Below are 14,369 nucleotides of genomic sequence, written 5' to 3' on the forward strand. Positions count from 1 at the left end.
TGTTTTCTTTTCAAAATGGCAAAAATCGCGTTACGTCATTTATGGACGGCCCTAAATCTCAAACGTTCATCCTACAGTCACCTTCACAAGGTCAGAAACACAAACAAATAGACACCACCCCCACCACCCCCGAAAACTCAATTTCCCCGTACAATAATACGAGCTATCACCCGTGCGAAGTTGACGGCAGAAGTCGCAAACGGGTTTTGATTCCTTACCCGTACCCGTACCCGGCCGCACCAGGGTCGCAAATGGGTACCCGTACCCGGCCGGGTACCCATTCCCTACCCGAAATGAGTGACAAACGGTTATTCACCAGTGGCTCACGGCCTACCCGTACCCGTACCCGGCCGAACCAGGGTCGCAAACGGGTACCCGTACCTGGCCGGGTACGGGTAGCCGGGTATCGGGTAGGGTACGGGTATCGGGTACCCGGTTGCGACCTCTGATTGACGGCCACGTGTTGGTCCCCACGCGTGTGCACGCTTCTTCTTCCTCCTCCCCCTCCCGGCTTTGATTGGCGCGCGGCGGCGGCGTCTTCCGGGTCAAGCCACCGCCCCCTTTCAGAATCCATGCCACGTGATCGGCCACGCTGACTCCGCCCCCTTTCCGCCTCGCCCCGCCCACCCTCGTCGACTCGCGGCGGCGGCGCGAGATTCCATTGGCGGAGCGGTCGAGCGGCACGCGCGGACCAATGGGCGCGCCGAGTCTTTGGCGCGGGCGCCGTCCAATCAGCGCCGGGATTTCTGGCGGGGGCCTCGATCAGCTGACGGCTCCGTGACGCCGTTGCCGCGTGTGTTCGGCTGGTGGTGATTTGGGGGGTAGGCAGTCCGAGTCGCAACCGGTTATTTAACCGGTTAATTTACCGGTTCGTTCACCGACCCGTTAACCGGTTCGTGAGCGCGCAGTTTGCGGGCTGCGAGTCGCGTGAAGAGGGCGACGCTGGCGAGGGGGCAGAGTTCAATGGTGAGAGAGAGACACAAACCCGCCACACAACGTGACAGGCACCAGCCCCCCCCACGTCGCATCCTCATCCTCCTCTCTATTGTGTCACTCCACTGCTGGATGAAGAGAGGGCAGTGGTAAGCTCGTGACGCCGCGTGCCGGTTCGGCTGGTGGTGGCTGTTGTTGTCGTTTGAAGCAGGCCGCGGGAGCGTAGTACTGTACAATAGATGTCACTGCGGATTCATGATTGCGGTTTTTATGTTTTGTGGTCGTGTGTCGTAAACCCTCCTCCACCCTACACGACCGTCGTCAATCGGGCAGTTGCCATTATTGTGGCAACTTTACTGTCCCATACCACGGACCCATAACCTCAAGCCGTGACATCCTCATTAACCCTCACCCAGAAACCCACAGCACTAACCGGCTCTTGTGTTCCCAGCACGACTTGTCCTGCCTCATAGACACTTCCTCCACCTCCAGGAGTCGGTGAGCTTCGTTACGGCTCAGCTGTGGCTGCCGTGAGCCCAGCAGGGCTGCACCACAGCGCCAGGACGAGAGGACGCCACCACCACAGCCCCGACACCCTCCTCCCGTCCCTCGGTCCACCCAACTCTCCGGCGTCTCTGCCCCTCTCCCATCCCTCCACCTCTCTGTCTGGCTTGGCACTGATCAACTGGGCTCTCCGCCCACCTGTCAGCCTACCTGTCTGCCTTACCTGTATGCTTACCTCTCCACTCACCTCTCCATCCGCTTCACCACCCACCACTCCATCCATCTCACCTCTCCGCCTCTCCACCTGTCCACCTCACCATTCGTCTCTCCTCACCACCCATCTCCCCGCCTGGTTCTCCCTTGCCAACTTCACCTCTCTGCCAACGCCACCACTTCACCGTTCATCTCCGCATCATCTTCTCTGCCCATCTATCCACGCAACCTTTCGCCTCACTGCTCACCCCCTACCTGCCCATCCATTCACCCGTCCGCTCGCATCACCACCCACCTCTTAATCTGTCACTCCACCTACGCATTCGCCTCTCCACCTCGCCTCCTGCTTCTCCACCACACTACCCCTACCCCCTCCGCAGCCTCTCCACCTCTCCGCTCCTCTCTCCGTCCACCCATCGGCCCGTTGTTCCGCCCGCCCCTCCGCTGGCAGCGGCAGATCGGCGTGGCGGCGATGAGCGAGCAACACGCGCTGCGGCCGCGCCGCATCGACAGCCAGAACGTGGTGCACCGGCTGGACGGGCGGCGGGTGAGCTCGGGCCCGCCGGGCGCCCAGTGGTACGGCGTGCGCCGCCTCCACCAGAACGTGCTGCCCAACTTCACGGTGGTGAACGTGGAGAAGCCACCGTGCTTCCTGCGCAAGTTCTCCCCCGACGGGCGCTACTTTGTGGCCTTCTCCGCCGACCAGACGTCGCTGGAGATCTACCGCTACCGGGGCTGCCAGGTGACCGAGGCTCGGGCGCGGTGGAGATGTCGGTTATCCGTGTGTACAGGCGGCTTGTCCGTACGTTCTAGGTCAACCGGCACGTCTCCGTGCTTGGGTAGTCCCCACCTCTTGCAAGACGTCTGGCTGCTGTTGAAGAATCGCCAAATATACCCTCTAGGCCAGATGTGTTGGAAGAGGGTCTAGTTCTCCCCCCCCCCCCCATGCGCACACGACCTGCCGTTCCACCAACTGGGTGAACCTATATTCTTGGTTCTTTCTAGATTTGAAGTTTTCATGACTGCAAGGATCCATATTCTTGGTTCTTTCGGTAAAGTCACGTAGGTAAAGAAAATAAAAAATAAAAGAAAATAAATACATTTTAATCACGACGTTTCTTTACCTACGTGACTTTACCGAAAGAACCAAGAATGTGGATTCTTGGTTCTTTTGGTAAAGTCACGTCCTGCCTCATTACGTTTATTATTTCCCTTCTACGTGACTTTACCGAAAGAACCAAGAATATGAATCCCTGCGGTCACGAAAGCTTTAAATTGGGTGAACCTATTTACACTGCCGGGTGGACAGAGGCACCTCTAGTTTCTAGTGTGCCAACCGTTGCAGCAGCAGTGTCCAACTATTTTACATATCATGTGGGCACTCCTTGTTTTTTGTTTTATTCCGGGATAATCGAGGATCGACCGTCATCGACATTTCGCTTGAACGGCTTCTGCGCAACAGGCGGCCGAGGACCTCCTGCAGGACTTTGACGGAGACGTTCTGGTGAACGGCAGCGGCGCCGGCTCTTCTGCCAGCGCCGATGCCGCCGGTTCCCCCGGCGGGCCGGCTCCCGACCCCCGCGCCGCGGCCGTGTGCAGCCGCCTGTTTGAGCGCTTCTTCGAGCTGGCGCACGTGACGGCGGCGGCACCGCCGGGCGAGCACTTGAACCGCGAGTGTAGCCTCTTCACCGACGATTGCCGCCACGTTGTGGTGGGCTCGGCGGCGTACCACCCCGACGATCAGCAGCCCATGTTCTACGAGGTGAGACGAGGCAGGTCCTGGGTTGGTGAGCGTGGTTGGTGAGCGTGGCGGTGAGCGTGGCGGTGAGCGTGGCGGTGAGCGTGGCAGTGAACGTGGCGGTGAACGTGGCGGTGCGCGAGGTGGTGAACGTGGTGGTGTGCTGAGTCGGGGGTGGTGAGCGTGGTGTTGGGCGTGGTGGTGAACAGGGTAGTGAGTGGTGGTGAGCGTGGTTGCTGAGCGTGGCGGTGAACGTGGCAGTGAACGTGGCGGTGCGCGAGGTGGTGAACGTGGTGGTTTGCTGAGTCGGGGGTGGTGAGCGCGGTTGGTGAGTGCGGTGGTGAGCAGGGCGGTGAGCGGGGCGGTGAGCGTGGTAGTGAGCGTGGTGGTGAGTGTGGTGGTGGACTGGGTGGTGAGCGGAGCAGTTATTGTTATCGTTTCTGTTTTGCTGCCCACCCAATCACCGCGCACGCCCCCCCGCCACCCGCTAGGTTTATCGCAACAACGAGTCGGTGACGCCGAACCCTCGTTCTCCACTCGAGGATTACTCGCTGCACATCGTGGACCTGCACACGGGCCGCCTCTGCGACTCGCGCCACTTCAAGTGCGACAAGATCTTCCTGTCGCACAACCAGGGCCTCTACCTCTACCGCAACATCCTCGCCGTGCTCTCCGTGCAGCAGCAGACCATTCACGTCTTCCAGGTGCCACGCAGTGTTGCCGCCCGCCCACTCGCTCACTCGTTCCGATGGCTCAGTCGCTCACCTGCTCGCTTTCTCGTTCAACTGGTCAACCCCCACTCATCCACTTTCCAGGTCGCTCGCTTGCCCACCCACTCGCTCCTTAGATCGATGGCTCGGTTGCTCACCTGCTTGCTCGCTTACCCGTTCACCTGGTCAACACCTACTCGTCAACTTGCCTGGTCGCTTGCTCGCCCACTTTGCTTCTTGGATCGATCACTCGTTCACTCACCTGCTCGTTCGCTTACTCGTTCACCTGGTCAACCCCCACTCATCAGCCTGTCTGCTCGCTCACTCGCTCACCGAGTTGCTCCTTCTGCCTGTCTGTATCTCTGCTTCTGTCTGTTGTTATCTCTTCCTTGTGTGTGTGTCTTATTTTATCTCTCAAACCTTAACATCGCCTGCACCCCTCCACTGCGAAAACTTGGCAGGAACTTCTTGACAGAGTCTTGAGGCTCAGTGAGACTTTCCTGGGCAAACTCGCGTAAAATTAACAAAAATCTCTGCTTGTCTGCTGTCTGAATCAATGCTTGCTTCTCTATCTCTTCCTTTACTCTATCTGTATCTCTGATTGTCTATTTATACCTCTGCCCTTCTATCTGTATCGGTACTCACCTATCTCTGTATAACTCCAGACATCTCCCATCTCTTTTCCGGCCCCCTGTGCTCAGGTGACGAGCGAGGGGACGTTCATCGACATCCGCTCCATCGGCCGCTTCTGCTACGAGGATGACCTCTTGACCCTGGGCGCTGTGTATCCGTGCACCCACCCGGGGGGCAGCGGCAACGCAAACGGCGCAGCCGGTGAGCTCGCGGTGACGATACTACGGCTTATCCTACGATATCAGACCCACGATTATCGTGTCTCTCTGGTGGCCTTTCTGTCTGTCTGTACCTCTCCCTGCCTCTATGCCTCGAGGCCTATCTGTCTATATCAGCGTCTCTGCCGGTCTGTCTTTTCTGCGACACTACGACACATTGTATGATATAAGATCCACGATAGTCGATCGTATCATCTGTTTCTCAAAGCATAACTTTCACCGTGTGTTCCGTCTGTGCTGTTGGTCGACCATCCTGCCTCGTTACGTCGATTTCACCTCGATTGTCCGTTGTCTGCCCTGTCCTGTCTACCGTTCGCCTGGTCTGCGCCATCTCATTCGTTCTGCCTCCTTCGTTTTCCGCCGTCATCCTACGGGTCAACCCACGTGAGCGCGTGATTCTCAAACGGCTTCGTGCAAACCCGATGCTCGCACAACGCACGACCCGACGCGTACGACGCCGCGACGATCCTAAAACCATCGGTCCGATTAAATCCACGCTGGCGCCTGTGCCCTTGCCCCCAACCCCCCCCCACCCACCGCCGTCCCCTCCCCAAAGTGGGCGGCCTGCGCGCGTTCTGCGAGCCCACCATCAACTCGCTGAAGCACCGTCTGCTCGTGCACCTGTGGCGGCGCGCCGAGAGGGAGGGCGACGCGACGGCGCGGCGCCGCTTCTTCCAGCGCTTCGACCAGCTGCGCGCCCTGCGCATGTGGAAGATGCAGCTGCTGGACGAGAGCCACCTGCTGGTGAAGTACGCTGGGGAGGACGTCGTCACGCTCAAGGTCACCGACCCCTCGCAGGTACGGAGGGACGGGTTGGAGCTAGAGGTCGGGTGAGCGCCGGGTGTTGAGAGGTTGTGTGGCCAGGGCTGTGGTTTAGGGATTTGTTGAGGGTTAGGGGTCAGCGTTAAGTGTTAGGGTTAGACATAGGATTTTAGATAAAGATGATGGTAGTGTCAGGGTTAGGGGTAGGCTAACTTTAGGGTTAAGGGTCAGGCCAGTGCGAGTGTTAAGAGGTAGGGTTAGAGCTCGTGTTATGGGTCAGGTTAGTGTGGGGGCTAGTTTCAGGATAAGATGTCTGGGTATGTGTAGGGGTGGGGCTAGGGTTAACAGTTCTATTTCAGGGAAAGCGGTGTGTTTCAAAGACCGCAGTCTGAGATTCTGACCTACGCCCTCTATCCACCCGCCGTTCGCTTACCACGCCACGCATGGCCCACCGGGATGGGCAACCTAACCTGCCTCTCCCCGTACACTCTCACACGCGCACACACACGCTCTCGCACTCCACCCTCGCACCTGGGACAGCAGCCGTCGTTCTTCGTGGTGTACAATATGGTGAGCACCGAGGTGCTGGCGGTGTTTGAGAACACATCCGAGGAGCTCCTGGATTTGTTCGAGAACTTCTGCGACCTCTTCCGCAACGCAACGCTGCACAGCGACGCCGCGCAGTTCCCCTGCTCCGCCTCCAGCAACAACCACGCGCGGCAGATCCAACGCAGGTGCGACGGCCCTTTCGCAGCGTTCACTCGCTTCACTCGAGCGTCGGGCGTTGGGTTATCATCAACGATGACCGTGAACAACGAGCAGAGCGCGACGATGACTCGGAAGGAATAAAGACGCACACCCAGATGATTTAGTAACGCGGTTAGAGAATGTAGTGCACTGAGGAAGACCGACAGAGGTAATTGGCTGTCTTGATTTATCGTGAGTTTTACCGTCTTCATTGATTGGCTGGCCCAATAATATTGGCTTGGGAAAGATTGCATGCCGTTCACACCAAACTTTTGATAATGAAGACTGTTTGACTCAATGTGTGCCTGCCTTAGTCAGGTAGACTAAGTGAAGTCGCACACTGTTGTAACCCAACTTGAATTCCACAGGTTGTCAGAAACCAGACTCTTAACTAAATTGAAACATGCGAACTAAATAACACTGCACGCACGTAGGTTGTGCGATGCAGCGATGTATCCTACAATATAAGGTGCATGATAATCACATTGTCCTGTTTGTAAAATATCGTTAAGTCCTAGGCAGGTGGGTCAGAAGTCAGAGCCGAAGAGCTGGCACCGCTGAGGTCTGGGTTTGATTCGAGGTTTCAGCTGCATGAGATTAAATAAGGTTCTCAAGTTGATGGTCTCAGCCCGGTCACGATGACTGCATGAAAAAAACTCTTCGCTTTCAAATTGGTTTTACACTTGAATTCCAGCTCTGACAAAAAAATATATTGGTTTGTTGTCATGTGACAAACGTTATTTACATGGGCAGGAGGGATGGGAAAGTGGAAAGTGCCCACCCCCTAGAATGTGGACCAGAGATCCCTTGATAGGATCTCAGAGGTAGCTCTGTGGTATCCGCATCCGCGGGCCATTCTATAACACGAAGGGTTGCTGCTCCTCTGCGAGAGATCCAAATGGATTCTTCATCTTGCGATGACACGAATCACACAATTGAGATAGCATTGGGAAACGTGAGGAAACATTAAGTTGATAATTAAACCAGTTTTAACCCATAATTGTGACTGAGGCCAAACCCATGGCAGGGCATTTCAACACACAGTGACGCCTAATTCTCATGACCTCCATCTTTTAGAACATGAAGCACTTCATCTATTCCATTCACTTCATCTCCACCATTACATTCATATGTTGTACCATTGTCAATTTCGTTTCGATAAGATGAGAAGAACGTTACAGTACAAACCATAACACCACATGAATGCGATTCTGAAACGCTTAAACACGCCCCACAAGTTAATACGCCTTCGAACAAATTCGCCCGCAAGCAATCGCTCCGCACGCTCATTTGCCGAGTCTCAACGCCCCTCTCGGGAGGCTCCTGCCTCGACGACCCGGCGATGTCAGTTGACCCTCGCGTCTCGTGCGGCAGGTTCAAGCACACGATCATCAACGCCAAGTACGGCGGCAACACGGAGGCGGTGAAGAGGCTGCTGGCTCAACTGCCCATCAGCGCGCAGTCCTACAGCAGCAGCCCGTACCTCGACCTGTCGCTCTTCAGCTACGACGACAAGTGGGTCTCGGTCATGGAGCGGCCCAAGGCCTGCGGAGACCACCCGATACGGTGAGGAGCTTCGTGTCTCCGGGGTCAAGCTTCAGTGCCGATCTGCATCCGCGACTTCTAGACGCTGCATCAACTCTGCTGGGTAACGGTGGGAGCCTTACGGGGAAATCCCGCGATGGGCTTTTTATCGTTTTGTCTTTCGTCCCAGGTTTTATGCTCGCGACTCCGGCCTGCTCAAGTTCAAGATCCAGGCGGGGATGCTGGGACGCCCCGTCCCTCCGTCGGCGCGCCGCCTCGTGGCGTTCACCTTCCACCCGTCCGAGCCCTTCGCCATCTCGGTGCAGCGCACCAACGCCGAGTACGTCGTCAACTTTCACATGCGGCACGTGTGCACCAAGGAGCTGGTGGCGGCGGGGGCTGCGCCAGCGCGGCCGGGCACTAGCGCTGGAGCCAGGAGGTAATCAACAATAAAATTGAACAAAAACTGGCAATATTTCAAGGGAAGCTGAAAACGCGAAATTGTTCAACGTTCAAGGATTGGGTTTGATCGTCGCCCAAGTGTCTCGCAGAAACTCAAGAGAAGCGTCGAGCTGCTGGTGGAATTGGTCCATCAGCAAGGTTGGACCTTTATCGGGCAACAATGTCGGAGCAGTTACAAAAAAAAACTGATAAAAGCGAATGGAAGAAACTGTGGAAGCGGATGTTGTAAAGTCAATTCCCATTGGAATGGACATCTGGCCGGGCATGAAGTAGGATATGTCACCGCCGTCTCTGGTTCATCGACAAGGCCTCACCCTTATTGTTCCATCACCTGAGGGGGTCGTGACGTATCATGTTCCCGCTACAGAGCGATGGTCTTGGCAGCCGTCACCTACTTTGTACGAATCACAGAGTTACGTAGTCATCAAAATGGAATCGACGCCGCAGATGCGAGCGGTGTTTTATTTTTTCTAATACATTTTTATTGGACTCGCGGTGTGAACATGAAAATGGGGCAAGTGCAGGTATTCATTATTTCAAGTTTTATTGGTGTTTTTTCTTTAAAATTTCACGTGGAATAACGTTGTGGGTGTATACAGAGGGTACCATGTGTGTCTTTGGTGGGTGCATTATTGCTTTGTTCCATCAACCGCAAACATTTGTACAAGCAGTGCACCTACGGTGTAGATGTAAAAAATTTACATTTTAAACTCCATTTTTGACGGAATCAAGGTTTCCATTGCCTTAGCGCGATTGCGTGCAGATTTGGGAAAATTTCGTGACACCTGCCACAATGGACTGGAAAACATGGCCTCGGTTTTAGCGAGAACATGGGGAGTTCATGAGTTTTATATCTTTTAGACCACAATTAAGCAGCCTTTCACTTACAAAGTGGAGGGTTATCTGCACAATACAATGCCGTGTACAGCCACTATCATTACAATGGATATTGCCTCTTGCTGACAGCATCGGCATGCAGCAGCGTATATAACACCCTTTTTATGCAGGGTAGTCAATCTAAGCATTATGCAGGCTCTGCTTGGTTTCTGAGATCTGACGAGATTGGAATCATTCCAGGTGATTTGGTCAGCAATTAAAAACATGAAACACTCGTACAACATTTGGGTTTTTATTGCATTTGGGATATTCCACCTCTTATAATAAATGTATTTTACTTTCAAGTGGTGGTGAACGTTCTTTACAGAGCGTGAAGAGTCCGTGTGTGGTGTTGTATGTGAGTGAGCGACGGTTATTGCCGAACCCCGCGGTGACATCTTCTTCTGTGGCTGTGAAGTCTCTGACGGCCGTGAGAATCCCAGACAGATTCACTTCTTCACCTTGTGACGAGACAACTCGTGCTAGAGCACAACCGGAACATCGCACATCCTAACAAAAGTCTTCGCAAGCGGTGGTGGGGTACGGCAGGGGTGGCTGAGCAGAGAGGTGGTGGCGGCGACTGCCAAGCCTCAGAGGCGCCTGGCTTTGCGTGGACGACACCCATTATGGGGGATGGGGGTGGTGTCGGTGATGGAGACCACTTCCAGACCTCCCATCGTCAGACCCTTGATCGCCGCCTGCAGCAAAAGAAAACCGAGTGAATTTTTACATAAAAAAAAAACCTTTCGTGCATTGTTTGGATCAACTGGGATGCCCGAGGAGAGAGTGATGTTGTAACAATTGAGTCAGGAGTTGAGGCACGGGTAAGGATCACGGCAGCAGCTGCGGTGTGGAAATGGCAGCTGCAGGAGATGTTATTTCTGCCAGTAGTGTTATTTTTCATGGGGATGGAGCAGTGGCAAGCTGGTAGCGCTCTGAACCCAGCAACCAGAGTTAGATTCTCGGCGATGGCTAACATCAGTGGGCAAGTGAGACCGGAATCATTGCTGCCACTAATTCCCCGCCTTCGGCAACTTGCACTGACCAGCGTGGCCAAGTATGATTAAAACAAACAAAATAAACCCTCAAGACTGACATGGCGTGGGGGAAAAGGTGGATTATTTATCGGTATTGTCCGTAAGAAGTGGCGTTAAGTGTTCCTCACCTGGCGCCCGGGTCCCAGGCCTTTCACCACCACTCGCACGAAGCCCACGCCCTTCCTCATCACCTTCTGCGCAAGGGCAAACAACAAGACGAGCAGAGTTCCTCGAAAACCCGGCAAAAGTCTGCCAGTAATGGCGGGCGTCCACCAGGCCAGGCCACAATTTATTCCAATCGTGCTACCAGTGCCAATACATGAGATGAATAACACTGGTCAACAACAACAAAACATTTTTTTCTGGCCTGGACTTTTACAGCTGTTTTAGACTAATTTCAGGGTGCTGATTCCAAATCTGATCTCAGATTTGCTCTATCACATCTCATTTTTATGCTATCGGCATACCCCATTTTCATTGATTTTACCCGAAATTAACTCTGTCACTTATGATTGCAAGTTGTTGCGAGTCAGTGACTGCTTTAGTGTTAAAATATGGTGCTGTATTTTTAGGATAGTGTGTTTATAATATCATTTTATGTAGATATCCACATTTATTTAATATTTTTCTTCTGCAGTTTTTATTGAAAATGCAATATTTGATATCTCAAAAACCTGATGTGATAGACGAAAACTGATGCCAGATTTGGAATCAGCACCCCAAAATTACATTACAAATCGTTGGAATAACTTATGCCAGAAAGTGTGTTGACCAATGTAATCCTTCCACAACCTTCACCTTTCCACACTCTCTGCTATGACGCTGTCACATCACGTTCAAACTTGCTATTTAAATTGTGGAGCTGGAATTTAGTAACAAATCACGTGCAAACCAAAATTTACAGTCGTAAAAAACGGTGGTATTTTGTGCACTGGTGAGCAAGTTGAAGCCATCGACTCGCTACACCGGAGAACTCGATTTAAACCCCAGTATCTCGGCAGTGCCAACTTGGCAGTGCTATCCCCTCCATCGAGCTTCCAACTGTTGAACTCGCGATCTCTGCGATGCCAGCTTAGTGTCACCGACATGGCCGTCATGAGCCATCTCTGAATCGTTGTGTAACCCGTGGCGGTGGGCGCGGTTGCCCTTACGTTGGCGGCGGCGATGGCAGCGGTCTGTGCCGCGATAGTCGTCCCTTTCTTGCAGTTCTTGAAGCCCTCTGTACCGCACGACGTCCTCACCAGAGACACGCCACTGCTCTCCATGATCTGTATGTGTGTGCTGATCACACACCACAACAGCGATTTACTTAAGGCCGAGTTGCCCCAGGGACCGGTTTTGATAAGACCAGCAATGTTAGCTGTGTTCGGGAATCAAACCCGAGTTGCTGAGTTTGAAGTGGATTGTGCCACCTACTGCACATATACCCACACATACACTACATACACATGATACAGCACACTAATTTGACAAATTACTCTATTGGGATAATACATAACAATAAATGGTCTCTACTGACAGATTAATGCCACAGGTCAGTCTTGCATATGAGAGACTATCGTGGCCTCTTGAAGTTCTCACCTGGTTAAAACTAACTTGAAACACATCACATGCATCATACACATACGCCACACACAACGCACCACACCACCATACCCTACACCACACTCTAGGTCACTTGAAAATAAGACTATCATCCATATGAATTTTTTTGGGTTAGCATGGATATAAATGTGTCGTTAAATCCGCCACCAACCGACAAAGCCGATTAGTAAGATCTTGACTTAAAGCTTTCGTGACTGCTTGCGTGGCGATCGAAACGTCGTGATATTTTTATTTTTTCTATCTACGTGGCTTTACCGAAAGACCCAAAAAGAATATGAATTCCTGCAGTCACGAAAGCTTTGAGTCAATATTACCATTGTTTCTCGAGTTCTCGACTGGATAAACTAAATAAACGTGAAAGGCACGCCCAGGAGGGTCTGCGTTGTTTGGCAGGCGAGCGGTGGTGGAACCGCCGAATGCGTCTCACTTGTTGTGCGTGGCCTTGACGTGTGCGATGTGGAGGTCGCTGTACTTCTTCCCTGCCCACGTCGGCTGCACTTCCTGATCGGGCAACGGTGCAAAGATGCTGCCGGAGTGCAAGGCACGAGCACCAAACAACACAACAGCAATGTCATTTTTAAATGGACGTATGCAGCCTTTTTGCCAGCCAACTGCAGGAAGAGGGAATAGCCTCGTTTGTCCATACGTCAATATGCCGGTCAGTAGGAGGTGATGAGGGGAGTGGATGCCCAGGAATTGTTTAGACATCACCCGCCAGTGATGTTGTCCGTGGCCAGGAATCGAACTCGGGTCACCATGCTCATAAGGCAATGTGCGACCACTGTGCCACCACTTCCCCCCAACAACTTGTAATTGGTGAGTTATATTCACACTCACACGGGTATTTTAGTTGAATACATAACTTGATGAGGTGAGATAGTCACCGATGCCTTCAACACGATTTGCGAAATCAATGAGTGAAGATCACGGGAAACAGTAACCATTATACGTTGAATTCTATCAAATCCACCCCAAATTGGACATCAGGATTTCAAATTCAGGCGACTGTGTTCTATCTACGGTCGTACGTCTCAGTGTTAAGGGCATATATGGTAGGAGTGAAGTTTACGGGAAGGGTAACCACGGTAGTAGCGATAGAAGAGCGATCAGGAGGCGACTGAACGCCTTGACACAACAAACTCCTCACCTGTATTCAGAGGTTGCGCTCTCTGTCGTCTCCGGATCCTCCGCCCGTCCACTCGTGTGGATACTTCCAGCCACTGCGGGGCACCTGGGCAAACAAGGTCGTAGCCATGGAGTCAACATTAGGGTGGACCAAACCTTCCAGGGGGTCTGGGGTCCCCCCCCCCCAGAAAAAAAAATCTAAATTTTAAAACAAATTTCCTGCCTAAAATATTTTCTAAATTCACTAACACATAGGATGGACTTTTTATTTATTTTTTACAATAATGTCTAATAGTGTATTGTATTACATTGCTATGTTTTTTTTTACCTTTTCTTGTTTAATTTTATGTCATGGCAGAGATTAGGGATTAATAAAATACAACCATAACCACAATCATAAACATGAAATCTATTTTATAGCAATATATTGGGGGGGGGCATTTTGAGCATATTTGAATATTGGGGGGGGGGTGTATCCCCTCCAAATATAAATTATAATTACGACCTTGTGGGCAAAGATCCACCACCCACAGTCCGTCATCGTCATCAGCCGTGGTCAATCCACTGCTGGATGAAAGTCTCCAACGAGCCGCCGCCAGCCTCTCGCGAAGCCTGCCGATCTGATTTCAGCGCTCCATCTCTGCGGCGGAACCTCATGACTGGGATGGTGGGGGGCGTTTAATTCCATACATCTCACAAACACTTAAAACATCGGAGACTCGGGGCGAACCCCAGCCGCCGAGAAGGCCACGGCCCCACTCTGCGGGCGGCCTAGCTCAGGCTTGCCGGTAGAGCGGCTAGGAAACACGGGACCTACCGGGTCAAGGGCGCGGGAAGGCGCCATGTGCGTGACAATTGACGGCAGCAGAGCAGGGAGTTCCTCAGCGTGAACATGTCGGCGTTGTTTATTCGGCGAGAGAGTGCCTCTGTGACAGGCTCAGATTTGATTGTTGGCTTGGAGAATGGTTTTGGGGGTTGCACGCTGTTCGGTGTCACACGCTTTGTGACCTCCTCCGGGCGAGGAATGTACCAAGTCGGATAGGGATAATTCTAGATTTGAAGCTTTCGCGACTGCAATGATTCATAACTCTTAGGATCTTTTGGTAAAGTCACGTAGGTGAAAATAGAATAATAAAATAATAAATGAAAATAACTCTATTTAGTTATAATAAAAAAATTAAAATAACTAAATTTAGTTATTTTCATTCATTTATTATTATTTGATTTGATTATTATTTTACCTACGTGACTTTACAGATAGGAAATAAAAAAGATATAACTT

At 52.4% G+C, this 14,369-nt stretch overlaps 2 protein-coding genes across 7 annotated transcripts; one reads left to right on the forward strand and one right to left on the reverse strand.

Annotated features, from left to right (window-relative positions):
• The first annotated feature begins 741 nt into the window (after positions 1-741).
• On the forward strand, positions 742-8,964 carry DET1 (DET1 partner of COP1 E3 ubiquitin ligase). 5 transcript variants are annotated; one of them, XM_078880893.1, is made up of 9 exons: positions 742-966; positions 1,385-2,392; positions 3,113-3,412; positions 3,880-4,092; positions 4,800-4,932; positions 5,506-5,747; positions 6,252-6,445; positions 7,833-8,024; positions 8,173-8,964. In XM_078880893.1, the coding sequence occupies exons 2-9, from the start codon at positions 2,123-2,125 to the stop codon at positions 8,423-8,425; spliced, it is 1,797 nt and encodes a 598-aa protein (XP_078737019.1). In that variant the 5' UTR covers positions 742-966; positions 1,385-2,122; the 3' UTR covers positions 8,426-8,964. The 5 variants fall into 5 exon arrangements, with proteins under 5 accessions (XP_078737019.1, XP_078737018.1, XP_078737020.1 ...); XM_078880892.1 differs by having other exon boundaries at positions 1,426-2,392; XM_078880894.1 differs by having other exon boundaries at positions 2,031-2,392.
• A 556-nt stretch (positions 8,965-9,520) lies between these two features.
• MRPS11 (mitochondrial ribosomal protein S11) lies at positions 9,521-14,113 on the reverse strand. 2 transcript variants are annotated; one of them, XM_078880914.1, is made up of 6 exons: positions 13,905-13,991; positions 13,110-13,746; positions 12,390-12,488; positions 11,509-11,638; positions 10,486-10,551; positions 9,521-10,018 (listed from the first exon to the last, which is right to left on the reverse strand). In XM_078880914.1, exons 2-6 carry the CDS (start codon positions 13,226-13,228, stop codon positions 9,911-9,913), a joined length of 522 nt encoding a protein of 173 aa, XP_078737040.1. In that variant the 5' UTR covers positions 13,229-13,746; positions 13,905-13,991; the 3' UTR covers positions 9,521-9,910. The 2 variants fall into 2 exon arrangements, with proteins under 2 accessions (XP_078737040.1, XP_078737041.1); XM_078880915.1 differs by having other exon boundaries at positions 9,525-10,018; positions 13,110-13,193; positions 13,905-14,113.
• Between the last annotated feature and the right edge of the window lie 256 nt (positions 14,114-14,369).

This window comes from Lampetra fluviatilis, chromosome 59 (genome assembly GCF_964198595.1).
Source record: "Lampetra fluviatilis chromosome 59, kcLamFluv1.1, whole genome shotgun sequence".
Classification (NCBI taxonomy): Eukaryota; Metazoa; Chordata; class Hyperoartia; order Petromyzontiformes; family Petromyzontidae; genus Lampetra; species Lampetra fluviatilis.

Excerpts from the sequence above, each read along its gene's own strand:
- MRPS11 (XM_078880915.1), bottom strand. The coding sequence starts at position 13,981 with ATGTTCACGCTGAGGAACTCCCTGCTCTGCTGCCGTCAATTGTCACGC. Across the intron at positions 10,552-11,508 it reads CTGCCATCGCCGCCGCCAAC|AAGGTGATGAGGAAGGGCGT; the intron begins GTAAGGGCAACC and ends GCCCTTGCGCAG. Across the intron at positions 10,019-10,485 it reads GCCTGGGACCCGGGCGCCAG|GCGGCGATCAAGGGTCTGAC; the intron begins GTGAGGAACACT and ends CTTTTGCTGCAG.
- DET1 (XM_078880891.1), top strand. Across the intron at positions 3,413-3,879 it reads AGCAGCCCATGTTCTACGAG|GTTTATCGCAACAACGAGTC; the intron begins GTGAGACGAGGC and ends GCCACCCGCTAG. Across the intron at positions 6,446-7,832 it reads GCGCGGCAGATCCAACGCAG|GTTCAAGCACACGATCATCA; the intron begins GTGCGACGGCCC and ends CTCGTGCGGCAG.